Here is a 25,724-nt window from a genome sequence, read left to right as displayed (position 1 = left end):
GTGCTGGCAGGATTGAGGAGATCCTTAAAGTACTCCTTCCACCAGCCAATTATGTCCCCAGTTGAGTTCAGCAGCTCCCCACCGCCACTCTAAACAGTGTTGGTTTAGAGTGGCAGTGCTGCTTCCCTCTCCAGGGAAGAATTGCTTTGAGGCAGACTGGTAGTATGTCTCTTTGGCCTCACACTTGGCATTATGGTACCCGTCGGCCTTCTCAGGAGTCCCACAAGCCAACCACAGCCAATAGGACTCCTTCATCAGCTTGACAGCATTCCTTCCTGCCGGTGTCCACCACCGAGTTTGGGGATTGCCGCCACGACAGGCACCGCAGACCTTGTGGCCACATCTACAAGCAGCAGCATCGACAATAGAAGCGGAGAACATAGTCCACTCAGACTCTATGTCCCCAACCTTATGCTTGAACATAGTGTTCATTATGGACAATCCGTGACTGACACAGAAATCCAATAATAAAACACCACTAGGGTTCAGATTGGTGAGGTCATTCCCATTTTATGTTCCTAGAGCCAGTTTAAGTATCTGTTGTGGAATTTTCTTATCAAAGTGGGTAGAGGTTGACTCATAACAAGAGAAAATCCGGACTTTGTCTTTATAAGTTTTATTCAAAGGCATTCAGCGTTTGAATGACTCTGTCACTGAGGTTAGTCAGTGAAGCAGAGCCCCGATCAACAGTTACACACAGTATTTATACCAGAACATGACAGTGTTATCTCAACTTCAAAGAGTCTGTGTTTTATGACCCCAGACCCTTCTCGGGTTCAGAGGTGATAAAGGTCTCCACCTTCATCTGCTGCCCTGTCCTCTTTGCATCGGTCCCTCATGGTTCGTCCTGCAGGCAATGGGTCCACTGTGGGATGGCTTCGCATCTCTCGTGTGGGTTGGGCCCGGCTGGGTCCTGCGAGGAGTAACCTGGACACCAGGCACTCGCCGATGAGTCCCGACCCCAGGCCTAGCTCCAGGGTGGGACCCTGGCTCCGCCGTACTGGGTGATGTCACGTGCCTCGTCCTAATGGTCCTCAGGAAGGCATCTGAACCACTCTTTGTCTGGCCCGACAACCAGAGCCTGTTTGCCATGCCTTACCAGGGCATTTAAGCCCCGGACTACATGGCCTCTAGGATCATTCGAGCACTCAAACCCCTCCACCACTTTAAGGTGGCAGTTAAAGGAGGGGGCACCACTGATGTAAAATATATACTTGATCTGCATTTTGTTGAGACATATGCTTTAAACCCCCCTTTAATTTCACCATAGAAATATCTGCAGGAAAAAGAAAGATTAAAGAGGAGAGCCTCTTTCACGTTGTTTGGAGTTTTTCTTGTCTTCCAAGGTGGTAGAGGTTTTTTTTGTCTGCCTGAAACCTTCGCAAAATTATAAAGCTCACACTCAACATCAAAAGGTCTGGAGTTAACATGGGCTCTTTCACACCTTGTTATGTAGATGTGTTATTTAAAACAGCTTGAAAAGACCAGAGTACGAAATTCAGTGGAAAGTCAGTGTGTGATCTTGCTGTGAACACATGAAATTGAAGTTCCTGAACTGTTCACTGCTGTGGATGTAGTACTGGTGAACAGTGACGAATCTACAAAGCTAAAGGAGTGGCCAGATGGCCACTGATAATCTTGAGATGGCACACCAAAACTAGTAGCCATACCAGACTTACAAGCGTTTTAGTTTATAGCTGTTTCACACGCAGTAGATTGCAGAAAAGTGAGACTTAAAGTGAGAAGCCCTCCTGCTTAAGTTTACATTAAGAAGAAAAATGCACTGCACATAAATCTGTCTGGCCCATGATAAACAGTGGGTCAGACAGCAAATGTTCCACCCTGGCAAGGTTTTTGACCAAGAAACAAGTGTCAACAAAATATTTCAGAGTTTTAATTTTCTCAGATTTTGCAGTAACTTGATATTAACATTTCCAGCAAGAATTAGTGAAAATGATAGTGAATGGAAACTCTCAACACTCAAACATAACAGATATGTTCACTGCAGTGCTTTGCAAAATGTTTTTCCCATTTTAACAATCACAAACATAAATGCAGTTTATTTGGATTTTATGTGATACGGCAAAACAAAGTAACACATAACTCCAATAGAATGGAAATCATATGAGGCCAGGCAGGAGTTCATTATTTACCTAAGCTACTGAGCCTTCGAAAGCTTTTCATACATCCTTTTCTTTTCTGCAGTTAGTCAGATTACAACCACAAACCTAGCTAAAAGGCAAGTGATATTGTTAAATTAGAAGACCATTAATCAGAGAAACAGCCGAGAAGCCCCCGGTAACTCCGGATTAGCAGCACAAATTCAAAGCTCTGTTGAGAGAATCTGCTTCTTATAGGCATTTGTAGCATGAGCCAACATGGCTTATTTCCTAAAACCCAAATAAATGAAAAAAGTCTGTTGGACATTTTACATGTAGGGACCTAAATCCACTTTGTAACTGTATCTTTGAGAAAAAAAATAGTGCCTGTGAAGACAAACAAAGCCTGCTGTCCTGGAAATATGTAGCTTAACATAAATGATTTCAGAACTGAAAGTGACAAAAATGATAAATCAGTGTTCACCATCAGAAGCATAGATGTCAACCTCAAATACCTTTATGAACTTTTGGAGCATAATTATGAAAATCTGTGTTGATCACTAAATGTTTTTTCCAGGAATTAGTTGTTTTTTCTTCTGTTTGTTAGCAACCATGGATGAGATTTCCAAATAAGTCTCATGAAGTTGCTGCCATCCAAAAGTTGTGTATTGTTTGGCAAAGCAAACAGCAGGAAGACATTACTGATGCCTCTTATGTTTGATTGCCTTACATGATGTTATGAGAACGCTTCTAGTGTTTAAATTAATGCTTCATGTTTGCAGGTTGAGTCATTGGAGAGGAGGTTGCGCAAGATGTCAAAATGTCTAAAACTCTTCAAAATTACATGTAAGTTTATGTTTTTTTGCATGAGAGACTTTATGAGTCAGATTCATATTAAACTCCTCTAAGTTATTTTTATTTTGTCCTTTTTCGGACCGCGTTTTCAGCATAAAGTTGTAAAGTGCTTCGAAATATCCCTGGACAAAACAGAACTAGATTTTTTTTTTCCACAGATGCCATTCACATCACTGAGGCATTTTAACCCCCAGTTAAGACTAGACGTCGACCGATATTATCGGCCTGCTGATAAAACAGCTCATATTTGCCTTTTTTGTCCAAGTATTGGCAATTGGCCCTTACAGCCCACACTTTTTTTTTTGTTTTGCCATTTTTCTTTGAAAGTAGTCAGACAGGAAATGTGGTAGAGTGGGGAAGACATGCGGCACAGGTCACTGTGGCCAGAACTCAAACATCCATGTGGAGGGCCAAAGCCTCTCTATACATGGGCCCGAGTCAACCGCTGTGCCAGCAGCGCCATATAGCGAAGCCTTTGGTTTAGTACTGTGGTGAAGTTAGTTCAGTTGGCAGTAATTTTAGCAATCAATATTTTTGTGCCAAGGTAGATGTCCTTGATAGAATTTGTGCAACCTGTGTCGGGGGGCGAGCACAAGGCAGGGAGAACAATCCAAATGACTGTGAATGAATTCGCAGACCTGAAAATAATTATGTTTTACTTTTCTGTGTGTGTGTTTTCTTTCACTCAGCCTGTGGTTACCTCTTTTATTTTCCTCTCCTTCTTTTGTACTTATTCATTCCAGCAAACTGAGAACGATTGCTTCAATAGGAGGGAAATTCTGTGATAGTAAAGTGAATTCATAGAAAGTTTAACGCAATATACCACATTTTCAACTAGTCAAAGAATCTGTGTTGGTTTCAAAAGATCATATAAGAGTCATATTTGCTGTGATCGGTACCGATGCTATCTGGACCCCAAAATCAACTTACCTGGTAAAAAAAGAGAAGTTCAAATTCTATCAGTCTGATACCACAATTTGTCTCCCCCTCCTAAACAATAAGAAGCACTCACAATATGCCATGCATCAGATTCTGTGTCAGGTCAAGTACCAAGGAAAATGTTTAGAAACCTCCAGAAATCCCACAGAAGTATTAATCAAGAATGCTTTAAAAGACTAAGCAGCTTGAAAATAAAGGTACACTGAAATTAGGGCAACTGTATGTTATGCAACTAGAAATCATTATTATTGTTACATGTTTTCTTTTTATAACATACACAACCTCTTACTTCACAAACACAGCCTCATGCTGTTAACTGCATTTACATTTTGGAAAGAAAACTCATCCTTTCTAAATTTTCTATTAATAGTTTAAGAATCAGAATAGTTAGAAAAACATTTATACCAGCCCATATTTTCACACACATAAATGCATCAAATCGCACTCCAGGAAAAGCATCATGATAACTTCCTCCCACAGCCGCTAACCATCAAACCCAGTTGGCTCTGTCACTGTCTCCTAAGCTCCGTCTCCATTTCCCATGGAGTTGCCATACAGCCGAGAGCATCTTCATGTCTCTGGAGACCAGAGTGCTGCCGTGACCACACTTTACTATTTACAGACTGCTCTGCCTCCCACAGTGTTCTCACCAAGAAAACATGCAGAGACAGCAGTGGTGTGGACAGAGCAAGTCCTGGACATGGGGCCAGCTTTATGACTCAGTGCCCCAGAGACAACACACAACTGAGGCATCATCTGAATGACAAGACAAGTTGGTTTCAGCTTGGTAGAATGCCCGGAGGTTGGTGTGTCAGGCTGTGTTTAAAAAAAACTCCCACTGCAACAGGAAATGAGAGCTGGTGTGAACAGACTGGGGAAAGCAGTCGTTAAGCTTTATTTGTCGGTTGTGTGCTTGCTAATTAACACAAAGATTGTGCGGCAGGAATGCAGCAAATAATGTGGTGGTGCTTGCGTTGTAAAGTCACAAACACAAATCAAAATGTGGAACGGAAGAGCAATGAAGAAATAGTGCATTGTAATTACATGTGAAATGCACAGTAAGCTGACACTGAGCTAGGCCCTAAGGCTTAAAAACCTCTTTTAATGTAATGAAAAATGATCTGGAAGTGTATCGAGTATTTGAACTATATTATATTTTGAAATCCGAATTTTCAAAACCAATTCAAATTTAATATTCAAAGCTAATGCTCATATATGATCAGCCTCCAAGTGAAAGTAAAATACTGGCAATAGTTTTAATTTTAGAAATATTAGAAAAGAAAATATTTAGTTTTTAAGAAATCCACAGAATATTTTCCTTCTTGAATATTTCTCTCCCAACCTGTGAAGTTAGTTATAAACCAGCTCGGACAGATTTTTACCTACAGAATTTCCTGAAGACAGTATTTGTTTTCATAATATTTATTAGTCAATATTGATAAAATATTGACAATATAAGGTAACCTGATAAATGCTTTTTTTTCCACTTTTTGTAAAATTATGTCCTTTGCAATGTTTGCATTGAAGGTGATATATTTTTTCCTCAACACCATACCACTTCAATCAATCAATCAATCAATCAATCAATCAATCAATCAATCAATCAATCAATCAATCAATCAATCAATCAATCAATCAATCAATCAATCAATTATTCATTCATACATCTAACTATATATGTTAGATGGAAAATAAACAAGAAAGGGTGAAGATGTTTGCTGGAAAAATAACTTGACATTTTAATGTAAAACAAGAATTCTCAATGAAATTTCTCAAGATTTAACAATAATAAACGTCTTTAGACAATGCTTACCATTGCTTCCAAAAGAAGTGGGATATTTTTTAACCGGCACCCCATCAAGAGCTTTGATATTCACTGAGTGAGTGTTTATAAGACCAGGAAAAAAACAGATTTTTGTTTCTCTAAGGTTTGAATGGCAATCAGCATGCGTGCTGCACAACAAAAAAATCGCCCTAAAGTTTATAAATACAAAAATAAAGCAGCCTGTGAAAGTTATCACCTTGGTCAATGTGGTAAGTTGAAAGCAAAATAAGTCTATAAACAGCCTTGTGGCACACCTTTTCCAACATTCATGAAGCTGGACAGGTGCTGGTCTTTTACCCCTTTCACCCCATTATTACTTTTGCTCTTTTAGCTCTTCTTTTTTCTTTTATTTTGTACAAAATTTTTTAAGGTATGAAAACAAGCCATCTACCACAGGGCATAACATTCCAACCATGTGTTAAGTTGTTATCAACTTGGGGACCTTTTTTTTACCTACTCTGACAAAAAAAGATTTACATTTAAGTATCTTTAATCTACTCATAATCTACTTCAGAGAAATGAGGTTATGTGACTAATAAATATTACCTACCAGCAGGTGATAATCACGGGTCATAATCTCTCATTTATAACTTTATTAGGCAAAATGGCAACATGTGGTTATGAAATGGGGGTACAAAATGGCAAAGGGGAAAACCGATCTAGGGTAAACAGGGGTATATTCAACCAGTTAGTTAGTTAACTTACCTCCCACTTGATCCTTTAATCAATAATGTTGTTTCTGGGTATCTCAAAAGAACTGCAATCCAACAGCCTTAAAGGCATTAATAAATGATTAAAGAAGCTGAGAACTTTTTCACCCACTGCATTGCTGGTAACTAGTCTATTGTTTTTTTCTATGCTGTTTGTGCTGTAGCCTCAATTAAAATGATTTATGGGTTTTAATTTTGAAAGATTTATAAGAAAGTTCAAGCTTTGTTTTGGTTAACGTGATCAATTTGACTTTAGTAAACAGCATTTCAACCTGAAAAGACTCACAAATGAGAGAAACACAGAGATGGCAATTAGAGGAGTTTATTATAACTGATGTTTGTTTTCTTTTGGCGCTTGGACCCCGGTGGAAGACATGGAACCCTGGAGGGATGATTGGCTGAAGAGGAATGCGGACCAGGAGCTGATTGATTGGAGCGGAGAACGTGGTGGAGTAGTTAGACAGAGCCGGAAATGGAGGTGAGTCTAACTCCATGAGCTGCTCTGTTTAGAATTGCTATGAAGCTTTTCCTGAACCAAGAATTTTACCAGTTTGCAGATTTTGGTTAAACTTGTTAATTAGGAATTTAATAAATTGTGAAGGGTCAGTCAGTAACAGCCTTTGCTCTCATTGATTAGCTGGAGAGACCTTGTTTTTTTTAAGCACCTATCAGCAAAGAAAGCATAAAACACACCAAGATTTGCAAGAGGTTTTGTTGATTCCCTAAGACAGAGGGAATCAATTTTTACATATATGAATATATGAGACATATTGTCAATGAATTATATTAAATAACCACTTTCCAGCTGAAACAGTTATAGAGGGTTTAAGAATTTTATTAGTAATAAATAAAATAATGTGAATCAACTTTTCAATAAAATTTTTGCACAAGTTCACTTTTGCAGACAAATATTTAGAAGCTTCAGGTGTGGTAGTGTTCCCTAACAGAAACAGAAACTCCATCCAAGTGGGGACTTTTTTAATTAAGGCAATTGAGAAATACTGTAATTGCGACCACCAGTGTCTTTAATTTGCTCTCAGTTCTGCTTTTTGTATATTTTGAATTTTGTTAATATATTTTCTAGCCCTATATGCATTTGTAGCTGCACAGAAACATTTCATTTTCTCTAGCAAACATTTTGGGGGATGGGTGAAGGTAACAGGAGAAGGGAGGGGAGGGGAGTAACAAAACCACGTCAGAAAGCAGTGGGATGTCTTTGTGGACATGAGAAGGAAAGGGAACAGTCATAAAGAAAGGAGAGGCACTGAATGAACACTTGGAAAAGCTTGGCTACTCTCAGGAAACTGAACCAGTGTCTTAGAACTTCTTTTTGCCTGCAATGAGTCCTGAATTTGTGTAAGTAGAAATCAATGCAGCAAGGAAACATTTTGGCTCTCACAAAAACGTTCTAGGACTTTCATAAATGAATGTTTTTGCTGCATGTTGTATTTATTGAAGTCTTTATGCTTCATTTCAGGCTTCATTCACAAAGATACCATTTCTATTTAGTAGGAGAAACAAATGTGTTTAAAGCTAAAGAAAGGTGACTGTGTTTATACATAGCTGCTGTCTCTCGGTCCAGACGCAACATGCGGACGCAGTCGAACATCTCATCATAGTGCCATTAGGTTCACATGAAAACAAACTGTTTTTACTTCCTATTCTGTCCTCCACTAATGTCCACGCAGCAGCCGCTCTCTTTGCAACCACAACCTCATGTCCTTGAAGTGTTGGGAGGAGGTCCATCTCATCATGCTCTATGCACATTGTGCTGGGTGGAAGGGAAGGTGGTAGTACTTCACAAACTAAACAAAGTCAGAAACTCTGTAGTGTTTATACAAACTGAGATCAAGGGCAAATTTAAAAAAAAATTTAGACAAAGTTTCACCATGCCTTTAACGAAAGAGATGATCAAATAATTATTGTACATCAGCAGCGCTAAGTAAAATCTGTGTTATGTTTTAAGTTGCAGTCATGCTGTAAATTACTTCAGTGACTGCATGGACATGTCGAGTTTTCACAAAATTATTTTGATGGGCGCAGAACTGTGACTGACTAATGCATAGCAAAGACAAGGTTTTTTAAAATTAAGTAAAAATATAAAAAACGTCAATACACGTCCTCTGATCCATTCCCATTTTTACCAGCAAAATGACAAACCTTTGTTAATTACTTGTTCTGGAGCTGCATATCTGAGGATGCTCAAATAGGCCTTAGTGATTATAGATGAGGCTCAGAAACTTGTAAATGACCAGTTTTTGCTGGAACTCAAAACCAGTCCAAGAAAATAAAGAAAATCATCTCTGCAAACTACTTGTTCTGGAGGTGGGTTTAGGTGCAACATCAAACATCAAACATTATGAAATTGTAGGAGGTCTACAAACTTAGAAGTAGGATACTTTTGCTGGACCTCAAATATGTCAAAAATGAAATAGAGGAAATGACTTTTCTTTAATGCTGTGTAAAATAGGTGTGGTAGAGACCTGTATTTCAAGTATGTAGCTATTTTTGCCCCGGAGGCCCTTTTCAAGCTCCTGTGGTTTCTTGATTGTCATTTGTTTTACTGTGGTCAGAACGCCTTTTAAGATAAGGTAACTTGGGAAAACAAAATATTTCTGGTGTGTATCAGAGCTACAGGTCTTTGTTAGATGAGAAGTGGGGGCATACAAGGTGGGAAGGAGCTGTGTGCAAGTTTACTCAAAATACGTTCATGATGCTAAATCTACAAAATGTCTGCAGGCCTCAGCTTTGGGGTTGCCTGAAAGCATCAACATGGAAGAGGGTTTACCCACATCTGATCCACCTCAGCAAGAAGTCGCAAAGTCATAATAACTTCCATATGAAAGAATTAGTTGGGATTGTGGTTAGATATGACTCTTCAGTGTATGTCTAACCTGAGAAATTTGTTGTTTAGCAGAATCTGATACAGATAACCTGTTGAAGATGACGCACAGCAACTTCTCTTGTGTTTGTAGCAATGAATGCATTTAGACATCTGGGACAAAAACTGGTACACAGAGCTCACCTGAGATTATTGTTTTTAAATAATGGTAGGGAGGAAATGTCCGATACACATTTTATACAAACGCTTATGTAAGTGTTGCTGAGTTAAATGACAGTCTCCTTTGGTAATGTCATCCAGGTGGGATCTTTGCCCTATGAGCTAAACCATTAACTTGTGTGACTTAATGATACGTTTTTTTTTACTTTTACTGTCTTTTACCTGAAAAGGGTGAAAGAAAACCACTTAGATTGTCAGAGAAAATCAAGACTTTTTTAGATCTACATCATAGTGTAAAAAGCACCGTTCTGTAAGCCTTGCTCAGGAAAATATTGGCATGTGACTGTTAAGAATTGAACATAAACAACTTCTCCATATGACTTTCTGGGGGTTTGGTTGAAAAACAATCATAGACAATAGGCCAACAAGGTGGATTGGCAATTAAGTTCACAAAAATGCATTAATCAGGACAGTGATTCAATATTCATTTTGTCCTTTTCCTGGTGAGCTGCATGCTGCCATGCTGACTTGTTTAAACAGCACCTACTGGCAGCTTAGCTGAAGATTTATGGCAGAAAAGTGAACATCTGCAGCAAGTTGGTGATGTGTCTGCTCATAAGTATGTGTTTGGATAATAGTTCATTTTATAAAAACTAAACAGAAAGGAATTAATCTTATTCAATGCTTTCAGAATCAATATAAAGTAATGGTGGGAGTTAAAGGGATGGAAAATTATGGTGTTTATCCTGGATGAACAGTGGCATGTCTTGGAGAGCTCAAGACGGTCAGGATTTTAGCAGATGAACAGAGCTTTTCTGGCATATGTACACAAACACTTTTCTCTGGGGAAGTCCTGCGTTTGGATGTAATCTTGTATTGGATGAGTTAGCACGGCCGGGCATCTTTCACAGTTTATGTTTGTTAATTTGTGTTTCATAAAAGTTAGCTCTGTTGTTTACTTTTTGCTTACATGTTTTGGTGTTCTTTGTGTCATTAGATCCTTAGATCAACATGGTTCCTTGTCTGTAAGAATGTAAGAGCTGCTGGGATTCTCCATGAGCAGTCTGGGAATAATGTAATTGGTTTTCACAGCCTGAACTGTTTTACAGAGTTTAATCAGACTCTGCAAAATAAATCTGACAAAGGTCTGGAGCAGTCAAAAAGTATTTTATAGGTTCATCACTAGCAGGCTGACGCTATGGGAACCACCTTATGGTGAAAGCCCATTCATAAGAAAAATCTGCTTCTTTTGCAATTATTTCATTTCATGTTTATGAAAGCAACTAAAGTGATGACTCACATGGTTATGGTTTGCAAGAGAGGCTTCTTGAAGAGAACAACTGTTATTTCATAACATATGGAACAACCACTGGATAATAACTAATCTTTTTGTTTATTCTCTCGCTTTACTGTGACTCAAGTCTTTTGCATTTTTTTCCCTTTACAGTTGTTCTCAAGTTTAAAAGGAAGCAAAAAAGTGCACTCTAGGGGAAACATAATTAATAGCAATTATTAGCCCGTGCAATGTCTCACTTTATTTTGATAGGATTTTGTTCGGTTTGAAAGACATCTGATGATGTCTGCTGGAGCCTAACAGGGCTGGGTGCTGATGTGTTGTAATAAAATGGAGCAATGATGAGTGGTTACAGGTCAACTCTGCAGGTCATGAGTCTCTCTGTTCTTCTTGATGCTATGGTCCTGCTTTGTCAGTAGAGAGACTGGATGAGGTAATGGGAATTAAGCCTGTCTTCACCCTGTCTTATCTGGAAGTTTTAGTGTTCCCATTGTGTGGTTGCTGATTGAGCTTTATTTTATTTTTATTTTTCCAAACTTCACATTGAGTTCAGCTGTTTGCATTCCTTCAAGAGGGAGAAATATGTTTAGTCGTGTCTGATCCTGTCTAGTGTCATGCTGGTGTTATGTCATATGTTTTTTTATGGTTCTTGGAAAGACGACAGACGTTAGACCCTCTTTGTTAACCTTGCGATTTGCTGACTGTCCCCAATATGTCGAGTTGCAGAGGGAGGAACTGCTTTTTCATGTAGGTTTTTGTTTGAGGGGCTTTTCTTTTGGCTGATCCAGATGCTCCACCAAAGCATAGCTGAGCAGATCCAGCACAAGGAATAGATTGCCTTGGAGCTTGATGAGGAAAATAAAGGAAATAGTCTTCTTAGGCTATATCATCTAAAAAAGAAACCTTTAGACCTTTCGGATGGCTAAGCTACAGGTCCTTGAATAAGTATTTCTATCCCTTGACTTTTTTCCACATTTTGTCGTGTTACAACCACAAACCTCAATGTGTTTTATTGTAGTTTTATGGGACAAATAACAGGTGAGCAATCTTTACAATTTATAGAACCATTTTGCCCTAATAAAATATATGTAGAACATTAGAGAATGAACAGCATCATGAGGACCAAGGAACACACCAGTTAAAGGGATAAAGTTTAGATTCTTGTATATATATTTTGATGCATGGTTAGTTCATAAAGCAATATTCAAAGCTTTGCCATCTCAGAGCACTGTTCAATACATCAGCAGAAAAATATGACACAAGTATGACACAGCAGCAAACCTACTAAGACATTGGGTTGTCTGGCCAGGCAAGGAGAGCATTAATCAGAGAAGCAAGGGGCCGTGGAAAGACTGGAGAAGCTGCAGAGACCCATACCCCAGGTGAGAGAATCTGTCAGTAGGACAACTTTTGCTTAAGCATTTATAAATTTGGCCTTTATGGAAGAGTTGCAAAAAATAGCTATAATAAAATAGCAAGACGTTGCACTAGCAGTTTTGCCACAAGCCATGCAGCATATAGACAAAACACGTGGGAGATGGTGCTTTGGTCAGATGAGACCAGAATGTAACTTTTTGCCCTACATGCAAATATAGCAGAGAACTAACACTTTACATATTCTTTACAATACACTGAAAACACCCTCCCCCTGGAGAAACACAGTGGTGGCAGCATCATGGCCTGTTTCCTTTAACAAAGGTTCTAAAGTGTGCATAGACAGCTGTGGCATCCTGTTTGCATGCTAAAGGGGCTATTACAATACTATGGTGATGCTTTTCTTTCTCAGAGACAGGGAACCTGGTCAGAGCTGATAAATTATGTAAATGCATGGTGATACTACAAGACAGCCTGTTAGAGAACATATTTCAGCAAGACAAAAACCTTAAGCTTATTCGTGCCTTATAATGGCCCAGTCAAACTCCATACCTAAATTCATCAATTTGGGAAGACTTGAAAATTGATGTTCAATGGGCAAACTCCCACTCTCTGCATATGTAAAACTGGTGAAAATACTTCCAAAAAGACTTGAAGTTGTATTTTGTTTGTTAAAAGAAATAAAACCAAGAATCATTGTCTTATTTCTGTTACATAAAATTCTATGAAATAGACTGAAGCAGGTGGTTGTAACTTAAAAAGCGGGGACAAGTTACAGATGCTGTAACTTGGTAAACACCTTTGTCCATGAATAGACTTGTTTCTCTTCAACTTCTCATGAATGTGTCCTTCATCGAATAGTCTGGCTTAGTGGTGCTTTAGACCCCTCAGCCATCCACCTTTAAGTTCTCATTCACTTTCAACTCTACAATGAGCGGCCAGCTTGGTACGCTAATAGTAGTTCCCGATATCTTAGACCAATTACTCCTGATTTACTCTTCAGCTGCTTCCCCAACCAACTGACTGACCCAAATATGTGTTTTTATGTTTTTCGAGCCACAGTTCTGTGGTGACGGGCCACAATCCTGTGGTCTCATTCAGTAGAGAGGAACTTCTCAACATCAGAGAGTCCTCTCTTGGGATTTTTTCACCATCTTTCATCGATCCGAGGTTCACTGAGCTCCTGGCGACCGGGGCTGCGGCTCTATACAGGATTCTGCGCCGAAAACGTCGAAGGGGAAAGCGTGCTGGCGTGCTGGTAAAGCTCCGCAAAAGAGGACTTTGCACACCACTGCCTTCAATCCACCTGGCAAATGTCCGCTCTCTAAACAACAAGATGGACGAGCTGCTTCTCCTCACCGGTAAAAACACGGACCTCCGCGGATCAGCGGTTCTCTGCTTCACTGAGACATGGCTGAGTGAAAACATCCCGGACCGCGCACTGCTGTTGCCGGGCTTCCAGCTGTTCAGAGCGGATCGCAGCGCGGAGCTATCGGGGAAGAAGCGAGGAGGCAGAATCTGCTTTTATATAAACGAAGGTTGGTGCAGAGACATAAAAGTGCTGGGAAAAACATGTAGCCCGGACCTGGAGTCATTTTCCATAAACTGCAAGCCGTTTTATTCACCGAGAGAGTTTTCCTCGTTTATAATAATTGGCTCATATTTTCCACCGCATGGCTGCACTTCTGCTGCTGAAAAACATCTCGTTGAGCTGATTACAGACATGGAGAAAATATACACTGACTCTTTCATCATAATACTGGGAGATTTTAACAGAGCAAACCTCTCCAATGAACTCCCCAAATTCAGACAGCATATTAAGTGTCCCACCAGAGACAAAAACACACTGGACCATTGTTACACAGCTTTAAAGGACTCATATCATGCTGTTACCAGGGCTGCTCTGGGTTTTTCGGATCATTACCTAATCCACCTCATCCCAACCTACAGACAGAGACTAAGAGCTTCCAAACCCACGATTCACACTGTTAAGAAGTGGACTGAGGAATCAAAGCAGATGCTACAGGCCTGCTTTGAATGCACAGACTGGACTGTTTTTGAAACCTCAGCCACTGACTTAAACCAACTAACTGATGTGGTGACATCATACATCAGTTTCTGTGAGGACATGTGTGTGCAGACCAAGACCTTCTGCACCTTTGGGAACAACAAGCCATGGTTTACTCCACACCTCAGGAATCTGCGCAGGGAAAAGGAAGAAGCTCACAGCAGTGGAGATTGGGCGCGGTACAAGCAGGCCAGGAACAGACTAACAAAAGAGATCAAAGCAGCTAAGAGAAGCTACAGTGAGAAGCTTAAGAACAGCCTTTCTACTGGTGACATTTCAGCTGTATGGACCGGTCTGAGAAACCTGATTGCCTACAAGAGCCCCTCCACCCATCCTGAACAAAGTCGTCTCCTGGCCAACCGTCTGAATGGCTTCTATTGCAGACATGACAAGAAGCCATTTACACCTCAAATCATCTCCTCCACATCCCATTCAGGAACAAATTCCTCCAATAAAGCAACCAACCCCCTACCTTCAGATCCTCTGCCTGCACTAAAGATCTCCGAGGAAGATGTAAACAGGCTCTTTCAGCGCATGAAAACAAAGAAAGCTGGAGCACCTGATAACGTCTCCCCATCATGCCTGAAAGCCTGCGCACATCAACTCGCTCCGATCTTCACAAGGATCTTCAACAAGTCACTGGAGAAATGTGAGGTCCCCTCCTGCCTCAAACGATCCACCATCATCCCGGTGCCCAAGAAACCCACCATCGTAGGATTAAATGACTACAGGCCTGTAGCCCTGACGTCTGTGGTCATAAAGTCCTTTGAGCGGCTGGTGTTGAAGCAACTGAAAGACATCACAGGCCCCCTGCTGGACCCCCTGCAGTTTGCTTACCGAGCAAACAGGTCGGCAGATGATGCTGTTAACTTAGGTCTACACTTCATCCTGGATCGGCTGGTACACTGGTGCGGTCAGAACTACCTTGAACTGAACCCACTCAAGACTGTGGAAATGGTGGTGGACCTTCGGAGAACACCACCCCCATACACCCCCCTCACCATCCTCAACAACACTGTATCGGCCGTGGACCACTTCAGGTTCTTAGGAACCATCATCTCTGAGGACCTGAGATGGTCTTCACACATAGACACTGTTCAAAAGAAGGCCCAGCAGAGACTATTCTTCCTGAGGCAACTCAAGAAGTTCAACCTTCCACAGGAGCTGCTGGTCATCTTCTACACTGCCATCATTCAATCTGTCCTGTCTTCATCCATCTCAGTGTGGTTTGGCTCATCCACAAAACAGGGCAGGTCCAGAGCGCAACGAATAATCAGGACTGCAGAGAGAATAATCAGGGCTGACCGTCCCTCCATCCAGGACTTATACAGGTCTAGGGTCAGAAAAAGAGCTGCTAAAATCTCTGCCGACCCCACACACCCTGCACATAAACTGTTCAGAGCTTTACTTTCAGGTCGCTGCTAAAGAGCACTGTTCACTAAAACCAGCCGCCACAGAGACAGCTTTTTCCCCTAGGCTGTTTCTCTGTTGAACATTTAATAGAGTACAAAACAACAGCATACAGATGTTGCAAATGCACCTTTTATTAGATATGTGTATATTGTACATTGTAAATTGTAAATTTGTATATTCTGTAATGCAAAAACAGAACAAAAGAGCAAAGTGTACCGGAGTCAAATTCCTTGTTTGTATGTACAAACTTGGCAATAAAGCTGATTCTGATTCTGAAATTCACTGTTTTGTCTAAGGCTTTTGTTCAAACTAATATTTCAGTTTAGTTAAAATAATTTTTACAGCACACTTTTTTGTCACGGCTGCACGGTGGCGCAGTTGGTAGCACTGTTGCCCTGCAGCAAGAAGGTCCTGGGTTCAATTCCCAGCTGGGGGTCTTTCTGCATGGAGTTTGCATGTTCTCCCCGTGCATGCGTGGGTTCTCACCGGGTACTTCGGCTTCCTCTCAAAGACATGCCTGTTAGGTTAATTGGTCACTCTAAATTGCCCTTAGGTGTATGAATGAGTTTGTGTATGGTTGTATGTGTGTTGCCCTGCGATGGACTGGCGACCTGTCCAGGGTGTACCCTGCCTCTCGCCCATAGACTGCTGGAGATAGGCACCAGCTTCCCCACAACACACTATTGAATAAGCAGTAGAAAATGACTGACTGACTTTTTTGCCACATGATTGGCTGTTGGTCCATAGAGCTATGTCTGTATTGTTAATTTCTGTTTGCTGAAAAGAAAGATTAGAAAACTGTGTGTAAGTTGGCTTCAGTCCTGCGGTGCTTCCATATTATTCTGTGTCTTATTCTGCAACTTGGTGTCTGTCAGAGTGGCAGATGTAAACCACTTCACAGCTGACTGGCTTTCATCTTGATGCATATCTACTGTAACATCAGCCAAACACAGCACCACTGAGGGTCCATGCAATACGTGCATGACACAAGGATCTGTCACTGTTTGTGTTAACTACATATCCACACTGAGAGTCTGAGTAAAAACAATCAGATAGTTTGAGGATACAAATCTCTTGATAGGAACAGGAAAACAATCATCTCTGAGTTTGGAAAAAATCTTAATTCTGAGTTATTGATGTGTCGTGAGGTGTAAAATCCTCCTTCTTCTGCGCTCCAGAGAACACAAAGAAAAACTAGCACTTACCAGGGAAGTTCTGCTCAAGCACTTTGCCAGAAGTTTGTTCGACAACCGGCAAATAAGCCGAAAGTTATCATTTTTAAGATGTAGTGACCTTTTCTGTACACTGAAACAAACTGCAGCACATTTGCTTATACAACACTGGAGATAGGAGTCCTAGAAGGAGTCCTATAGGCTGTAGTTGGCTTGTGGGACTTGGCTAGTGGGACTCCTGTGGCGACTGACAGGTACCGTGAGGCCAAGCGTGCCACGGCCCGGGCTGTGGCAGAGGCAAAAACTCGGGCCTGGGACGAGTTTGGTGAGGCCATGGAGAAGGATTACCGGCCGTTGCCTCAGGAGGGGAAAGCAGTGCTTCGCCAACACTGTTTACAGTGGGGGTGGGGAGCTGCTAACCTCGACTGGGGACATTATCAGGCGGTGGAAGGAGTACTTTAAGGATCTCCTCAATCCTGCCAGCACACCTTCCTTGGTGGAAGCAGACACTGGGGACTCGGGGTTAGACTCTTTCATCACCCAGGCTGAAGTCACCGAGGCGGTTAAAAAGCTCCACAGTGTCAAGGCTTTGGGGTATGGAAGAGATCCGTCCTGAGTACCCCAAGTCTCTGGATGTTGTGGGGCTGTCGTAGCTGACACGCCTCTTCAACATTGCATGGCAGTCGCAGACAGTGCCTCTGGAATGGCAGACCAGGGTGGTGGTCCCACTTCACAAGACGGGTAACAGGAGAGTGTGTTTCAACTATAGGGGGGTCACACTCCTCAGCCTCCCTGGTAAGGCCTATGCCAAGGTACTGGAGAGGAGAGTCCGTCCGATAGTCAAGCCTCGGCTTCATGAGGAGCAGTGTGGTCTTCGTCCCAGCCGTGGAACACTAGACCAGCTCTACACCCTCTGCAGGGTACTCAAGGGTGCTCCTACTCTCACCTATGGGCATGAGCTTTGGGTCTTGACTGAAAGAACGAGATCCTGGATACAAGCAGCTAAAATGACCTTCCTCCGCAGGGTGGCCGGACACTCCCTTAGAGATAGGGTGAGGAGCTCAGCCATGCGGGAGGAGCTCAGAGAAGAGCTGCTGCTCCTCCACATCAAGAGGAGCCAGTTTAGGTGGCTCGGGCATCTGTACTGCACTCCTGAACCTGAATCAGTCAGATAATAAATGGACATCTAAAAGGAAGAAACGGAAGGAAAAAAAGGAAAAAGATGGCTGTGGAAGTGTTCATGGTTTTAAACAGGTGTTAAAACAGCTCTTAAACAACTCAATTTTCTCAGAAATATTCCAGCACTGCACGAGATCTGCCGTAGGTTTGGCCATTGCGAAATGCGCTGTCAGGAAGCCCAGTACACATAATGGTCAAGTGATCATTAAGTATGGAAAAAGAAATTAACAATATGGCCACACTGAAGTAAAAATAGTTCAATCTGTTCTTGAGCAGTAGCACGATGTAAATATTATGTTAACACACAATCATCTCTTGGGGTTTCAGAGAAAGGTAAGAAAAATTGGCCAAAGCACAAGATCTCGATCTTTTGTTTTTCACATATCCTGTCATTTCAGCCATACCATATAGAAGAGCTGGTTGCTTACATGTGCCAGGGCAGTTTTTGCTCTACAAACGTGTATCTCAAGACAAAATCTTATTTAATCAAGACGGCATCCAGCATCAAAGAAGGCATCTTGTAGGTGTGTGTGTGTGTGTATCTGTGTGTGGGTGGGTGAGTAGTTGAGCGCATCTGTAGAAATAAGTGTGGTTGTGTTGAACAGGTGTATATGACAGAGTTTGTCACCTGGAGTTACACATTTGTTAGAGTGACAAGAATGGTATAAGGCCTGCAACACACAGCACCCAAGAGCAGCATATGACAGGTGGACTCAGCTTTTGACTGCTGCAGCAGCCCCAGGCGACATATACAGGGCCTCACCCCAGGGCAGTCCCCGCACAGAGGTAGGTCATCAGTAAAACACAGGAGCAGATGCCCCCAGACCAAAGAGGCAATGGGTGAGACGTGGGGCACTAACCACCCTGACCCAACCATACCACTATTCCCCGCCTCACAAACCAAGCCCAGGGACACAGGCCCCCGGGCTGCCCAGGTCCCCCAGCAAACCCTTGCAGATCTCAATCTAATAAAACCCCCTTTGAGATGTGTTGGAATGGGAGATTCACTTCATGAATGTGCAGCCGACAAATCAGCAGAAACCGCCGTTTGTCATGTCAATCTGGACAAAAATCTCAGGGAAATGTTTTAAACACCTTGCTGAATCTATGCTACAATGAAGTAAGTCAATTCTGAAGGTCAAAGGGGTACAATCTGGTGCTAGCAAGGTGTATCTAATAAAGTGGCCAGTGTAAAAGGGGCACATACTTAATATACATGACTGGGCTTGCTATTTCACATTGTGCACCTTTATTTCTTACCATTAGGATCCAAATAAAAAGCAGATACATATACAGCAGATAAATCCACCTTGTTTTGCTCTCAATACTAGTAACAAAAACACAGGAGAAGCTCTTGCACTAATTACTTCATACTACCCCTTTAAAACCCTACTAATGGTTTAAAGTTTTCATAGACTTTTGAACATGTTCTTTAAAAAAAAGAGAGAGCCACAATCGGGTAAGAATGACATGATTTCCTGTAATAGTTGAGGTCTACACAAACACAACCTGCTAATTGCTTTCCAAAAATGTATTTTATGGCTCCATCTATGTAGTTTTAAGTGGAAGAGCTTCTAATTTGCAGGCACTGTAGTCTTAAAAGACTGCACTGTGTTCTGGTTGGATAAACTATAATCAGCAGCAAATTGTAGACTTGAACTGCACAAGGTAAATTCACAATCCCATTAGAATTCAGGTTTATGAAAAAACTACATCCGTGTGTTTTCCAATTGTTCATTACTAGAGCTGTCTGAGTGGTTGGGATGGACTGTGTTTTTGCTGTTGTGTGAAGCTATTGTTAAGGGGAAACTGATAAGAATAAGAACAGCCACAGTGTGCTGAGAGGCCTGAAATTTACTCAAGGGTTGTAATAGCATGGAGCACTCCGCAAATCATCTTGGACCACATAAACAGATGTCAGACACCTGATTATACTGCCACTCTAGCATTTTTTATTATAGACTCAGTTCTCTTTGAGTACATTAACTGCAAACCTGCCTTGTTGGATGTGCTTGTATACATTGTGGAGAGTTCACTTGAGGATTAGAAGGACGGTAACTGCCAGATCATCCACAACGGGGGAGACACTGATGCTTCCTGTTTGCTTTCTGTTTATTCCTGTTTCCTTCATGACAAACAATAAACAATCCAATAGCTGCATCTTACATATCCTGCAGCTATAACTGAACTCGGCTTGGTCTTATCTTAAATTTACTCCCGCTGTTTATTGCCAAGCTGGCTAGGTAATTATATGTGGACACTAGACAGTGTATTTTGGCTGAGGTTTCTTGTAATCTCTAATTACAAAGTCCCTGATATTCAGTTTAAGAATCAGAATCAGAATCAGAAAAGCTTTATTGCCAAGTACGTTTTTGGACATACAAGGAATTTGTTTTGGCGTAGTCGGTGCAATACAGTACAAATTAAACAGTATAAACATATCTACAATATAATATAAATATATGTGCACAGTTTTAAGTGAGTGAGAGTAAATATAGAGCAGTATAAGCAAACATATAGGATGAGAAAAGATTAATTTGGAATGGTGAGAGATAATAATCACAGTCAAATTCGAATCAAAGCAGAGCGTTGCATAAATACATCTTGGAAATCACCCGAGACAAAGTTAATAGACAGCCATGAACTGTAGATAAAGCTGTATCTCAAGGAAACGAATCTCAACCTCATCTGAGATCCTACACCTGGATCTAATGCTGTCATATTCTAAATTTGCTATTGTGACCTAATTCTGTTGTTTTTAAGTCAAGTCTGTGTTTTAATGAATCGTCAAGCCTCTCTTTTAACATACAAGACATAACACAAACATTTTGTGGCCTGTGAAACTTCTGAGGTGGATTCCTTAGAAGTGACTCAGACCTTATCTGACGATATAAGATGCTGCTGCTGCTCATTCCTTGCGCTTGTGTCTTAAACTGCAAGGCAGGCAAGGCAGTCGGAGTGATTTGATAAATGTTTTTGTGTTGAATCTTTTACCAAAGTAACATGACACGGTAAGTAAGAAAGTAGAATGATATTATTGATAAGATTTCCTCTATTTGTTTTTTAGAGGTTACATCATAATATCTCTATGACCAAGATCTAGTCTTGGACTCAGACAGAGACTTTCCATTTCTTATTACTCAGCCAGTCCTTGGTGGATTTACTGGTATGTTTTGGGTCATTGTCATGTTGCAGGGTCCAAACCTGCTTCAGCTTTAATTGTTCGTTACATTTTCCCAAAACAACTTTTAATACACGGTGGAATTCATGATGGATTCTATGATGGTGAGCTAGGTCCTGTTACAGAAAGCAGAACACCTTTGGGGTTCCTTTCCTTGAATGCTATATTAGGTTTAGGCCAAACATGTTCTCTGTTCTGGTGTCCAAATGATTCAATTTTAGACTTATTTGGCTGAAACATTAATCCAAAAGCCCAGGTCTTTGTCTACATTCTAAAATATCAGTTTAGGAAACTGATATTTAGTGAGGCGTCTCCTGACTCCTGACCAGGGAATTCATCCAAAGTTAAGATAACCAGACAGTTTGTAAGCCAGATACTAAATATTTTATGTTTATGTCATCACAATGGATTGGTGACATCAGAGAAATCTTTTACAGCCAGCGAGACGATGACTATGATGAGGTCAGTGCGGTCACGGATTCTACAGTAAATCATAACACAGCAGCAGTATCCCAAGTGCTTTCCGTGGGATCAGTTGACTCATATGGGAATAAACACAAGCTCTTTTTACAGAGGAAGGCTCTGATAAATAAAACTGTACATGTACAGCCTTTATTCAGAGTATAACTGAAACACTCTATTTAAGCTGTATTTGCCGGTGCAGTATGGATCGGGCTTGTTTTTCTATTGCTGTCAGATGTGGCATTCAGTAACAAAGCTCTGCACTGATCTGTGCAGACAGCTGCTCACACAAGGCTCCTGTTGTTTCCTAGTTCAAATCCAGCACACAGAAGTTTGAAGATAAATTATGATAGTATAAATTGTGTCATCTCCAGAAGTAATGTGTGTGTGAAACATCATGACTGTTCTGAGAGCCATCTGGGAGCTACGCTCACAGCTGGCTGATGGGGAATCTGAAATGGACATCCTGGGGACCAATGAATAAACTCTTGATGATTCATAGTGGAAGGGAAAATATTTTTTTAACTTTATTTGTAACTCTGCTTCTTTATTTTTCAGGGTTTACCATGACTAAAGAAATCTGTGTCAGAGCTCAGTAGCTTTTTGGGATGACCAGTGGATTGCCTCGCTTCTGAGAGGAGGAGGGAAACACAGAAAGGAGAAGTAGTACTGACAGGCGGGACCAACGTTGGCTCTGAGAGGATAAGATCTGCAGTCCATCTGGATTTAAACGAGGAACCTCTGAGACTTTTCTGTTCAGAGGGAAAGCAATTCTTTGGAAGTTTAAAGTCCTTTTTTTGAACTGGTGCTTCTCAGAGCTGAAAATATGTGCCACGTTATTGTAACATGCCGCTCCATGCTTTGGACCCTGCTTAGCATCGTAGTGGCTTTTGTGGAACTCGTGGCCTTCATGAGCCCTGATTGGCTTCTGGGGTTGCCTCGGCCTGAGCCCAGCAATGAGGATGTGGGTATCAGGGAATACCGGCCAACCCTCGGCCTCTACAGCCGCTGCCTTCATATAGGAGCCCATGGAGTGGGGGTCAGCTGCGGGCCTTATGCAGGGACATTTGGGGAAGTGGCCAGTAAATTCTGGCAGGCCGCCATGTTGTTTCTGGCAGCTGGAACGCTGGTACTTGGGTGTGTTGCCTGCATCTCCATCTTCACTCTGTGTTTTCAAAGCATCAAGAAGAAGAGCATATTCAACATCTGTGGACTACTCCAGGCAATTGGAGGTAAATAATGTGTTGCTTCTTTGTAATTGGAAGAAATTTTTCCTTGTGTCAAAATATTCCACACAAACCGTGCCCTAAGAGGCATTTAGCATGACGTAAAAGTTAATTGGAAAATGTATTTAAAATACTACAGATTTGCTCTAATAATACAAAATTCTAAAATGAAAACAAAGGCGTTAGGTCTTTGTCGCTACTGGAAATATTTTCAGACTGCCACATGCGTCTTTCATGCAGGCAAGGGGAAAATGTAGTAAACTTCTTTCAGCCAGCTCTTAGGCAGTGCTCTGCAAGAGGTGGGGATGGGAGACTACTGTGGTAACTGGTATACTTCACACACCCAGAGAAAGCTCTGGTCATTTTTAGTGTATATTCTCTGGCATCTCATTAAAAGGACGATTGCTTTCAGTCTTCTGTAACAATCATGGCAAAAACATAATGTAAGCAGTCATTTGGATTCTGGAAATGTTTAAAAGGGACCGAACTGGGTTATTTATGTAAGCTCAAACATCTGTTGAAGTACAGCACGATTATGTTTTTTTCTTTTAGTATTTTTGGCCAATATATACTTAATTTTTATCTGTTTGTATCTATCTATCTATCTATCTATCTATCTATCTATCTATCTATCTATCTATCTATCTATCTATCTATCTATCTATCTATCTATCTATCTATCTATCTATCTATCATGGAGTAGATGTTATCTTAGAAAGAGTGGAGACAACATGTTGCCATCCGCACATTTTTAACCAAGACATTTATGTGATGAAAGAATCATCTCACTGTCTGCTCCCCTCTTTCCCCTCAGCCCTATTGCTAATGGTGGGCCTGATGCTGTACCCTGCAGGCTGGGGTTCAGAGAAGGTGATCTTGTTCTGTGGCATGGAGGCCTCGCCCTTCAAGCCCGCTCTGTGCTCACTCGGCTGGGCATTCTACGCAGCTATAGGAGGAATGCTTGGAACTTTCCTGTGCTCTGTCTTGTCTGCACAGGCCGAGATCGCCACTTCCAGTGATAAGGTTCAGGAGGAGATCGAGGAGGGGAAAAGCCTTATTTGTCTGTTCTGAGCCTCAAGGAAGCTCCAGGAAGAGAAGGAAATCCCCTCTGGTGGACTTTTCAGGGTGTGCACACTTGTACATTTGAACGGAAGGAAGACAAAGACTTCCGTGAGGGGTTTCCCTTTCTGGATGGTCTGGATAAGAGTGGTAAAAGCCTGTGATACTAAGTGGGAAAATGTTTTATTTTTCTATATTTTTAGGTAAATTTTGTTTTTAAGTATTCCTAGAGGACATAACAGATAAACATTACTTGTTTCTACAAAGACACTTTCTTATTTTTACACAAATAGAGGAAATCACTGTAATGGAAAAATAGAAGATTAAAGAAATTGGTTGTGGATATGTTACTCGTTTAAATAAGCATTACGAATGTTCACATTGTTAACCAGCAAACCAAAAGCAGATTATAATTTTTTTGCTATTAAAAAACATTTATTTCACCTAATTTTATTTTTTAACCAGGGATGTTCCACTGAAATCCAGTATCTCTTCTGCCAGAGAGCGCTGTTCTAGATGAGCAGCAAAAGCAGCATTTAACTGCTGACATATTTTCTCAGTGTTTAGTTTTTTACATGTTTGTTTGCTCTAGATTTGCTGCACAGGAGTTGTCCTTTTTAATGGGACATTTGTGGATGCGTTGCACAACTGGCAGGGTCTGCAGAATAAGTTTCACTTGCCAAATGTTTGACTGTTTCGGCTTCCATAATGGCATTTTTGCTTTCGTTGATTTAGCTTTTGATGCATAAATTCATAATTTTGGTCACTTTTCAGTGTTCTTTCCTTAAGGTGGTTGTCCCTTTTCATGTCTTGGTACCTGTAAATAGTACCTTTTCTTGCATTTTGCACTTGGTTTTTAACTAATTTTGTAAAGTTGCATACTTGGTTTGTGTTTTAGATCTGTTTTTTTTTTTTAATCCATGCTCCAAATTGTACCATAAACGTAATAATTCACCTTTGCTGTGCTTTTATTATTTGATAATGAGTGTGTAATGTGCAATAACTCGATAAACTATTCGCTGACTTATTGGGCTGAATGAACCTGTGTGAAGTGAAATTAATTTGCTTCAAAGAGGATAAATAGCGTTTGTTACAGTATCTCACAATAACAAAAGAATAGCAGCATGTGTGATGCAACATATGATAATTTGTGCCTACATTTTCTTTCACAAAATTAAAAAAAGAATGTGTAACCTACAGCTTTCCTTGTACTAAGAAGTTTCTGAGAGAACGCTGGCACTCAGTGGCAGAAGATAGTTACTGCAGGACTACAAGGTTCCTGCACATTTTTAATGTCATTTGGATGCAAGACCAAATCTGTACAAAACAAAACTGGTTTTATTAGCACACTCCAAAGATGATAAATTGGATTATTATTATAAAGTCAATTTTCAAAATAGATTTTTACTATATCAGGTATATTTGGTTTTCTTGCTTGGATTGTGCTTCATTAAAAGTAACCTCCTGACTGAAACAGCAGCATGTTAAATGTACGATATGCAAACTGTGATTTGCTCTTTCATTTCGGATTGAAATTGCGTACCTTACAAAGCCTGAAACTAAGCCCTTAGTTTTTGTAAGCTTTTATTGAGCAATGGTTTGGTAAAATTGATGTCCTAAAAACAAAAGTAAGGAAAATGGCGCTTTTAAATGAAATAAAATCTGGAAATACAGACATTGTAAACAGAAACTTGAAGTTGCTTGCAAATGTTTCACCTTATGATTTCACATTCAATCATTTCATTTATCCTTCCACTGAATGAAAGTCAGGTTTACATTGAAAGTTTGGCATCTATATTCAGATTTTTAATTAATCAAGAATTATTTTCCAGCTTTATTTTAAAGCAAAACTAAATCAGACTATAGG

At 40.7% G+C, this 25,724-nt stretch overlaps 1 protein-coding gene across 2 annotated transcripts; it reads left to right on the top strand.

Annotated features, from left to right (window-relative positions):
• The first annotated feature begins 7,655 nt into the window (after nt 1–7,655).
• Nucleotides 7,656–25,056, top strand: LOC124877869 (LHFPL tetraspan subfamily member 2a protein-like). Of its 2 annotated transcripts, none has more exons than XM_047381467.1 (3): nt 7,656–7,784; nt 22,131–22,804; nt 23,652–25,056. In XM_047381467.1, the coding sequence occupies exons 2-3, from the start codon at nt 22,399–22,401 to the stop codon at nt 23,867–23,869; spliced, it is 624 nt and encodes a 207-aa protein (XP_047237423.1). In that variant the 5' UTR covers nt 7,656–7,784; nt 22,131–22,398; the 3' UTR covers nt 23,870–25,056. The 2 variants fall into 2 exon arrangements, with proteins under 2 accessions (XP_047237423.1, XP_047237422.1); XM_047381466.1 differs by having other exon boundaries at nt 23,613–25,056.
• Nucleotides 25,057–25,724: the final 668 nt, after the last annotated feature.

Source organism: Girardinichthys multiradiatus, chromosome 12, assembly GCF_021462225.1.
Source record: "Girardinichthys multiradiatus isolate DD_20200921_A chromosome 12, DD_fGirMul_XY1, whole genome shotgun sequence".
Classification (NCBI taxonomy): Eukaryota; Metazoa; Chordata; class Actinopteri; order Cyprinodontiformes; family Goodeidae; genus Girardinichthys; species Girardinichthys multiradiatus.
This window is presented reverse-complemented; position numbering and strand designations above follow the sequence as displayed.

Bases quoted from the DNA above. Each gene is read 5' to 3' on its own strand.
- LOC124877869 (XM_047381466.1), top strand. From the start codon at position 22,399: ATGTGCCACGTTATTGTAACATGCCGCTCCATGCTTTGGACCCTGCTT. The intron at 22,805-23,612 runs GTAAATAATGTG...CTTTCCCCTCAG, and splicing joins ACTACTCCAGGCAATTGGAG to CCCTATTGCTAATGGTGGGC.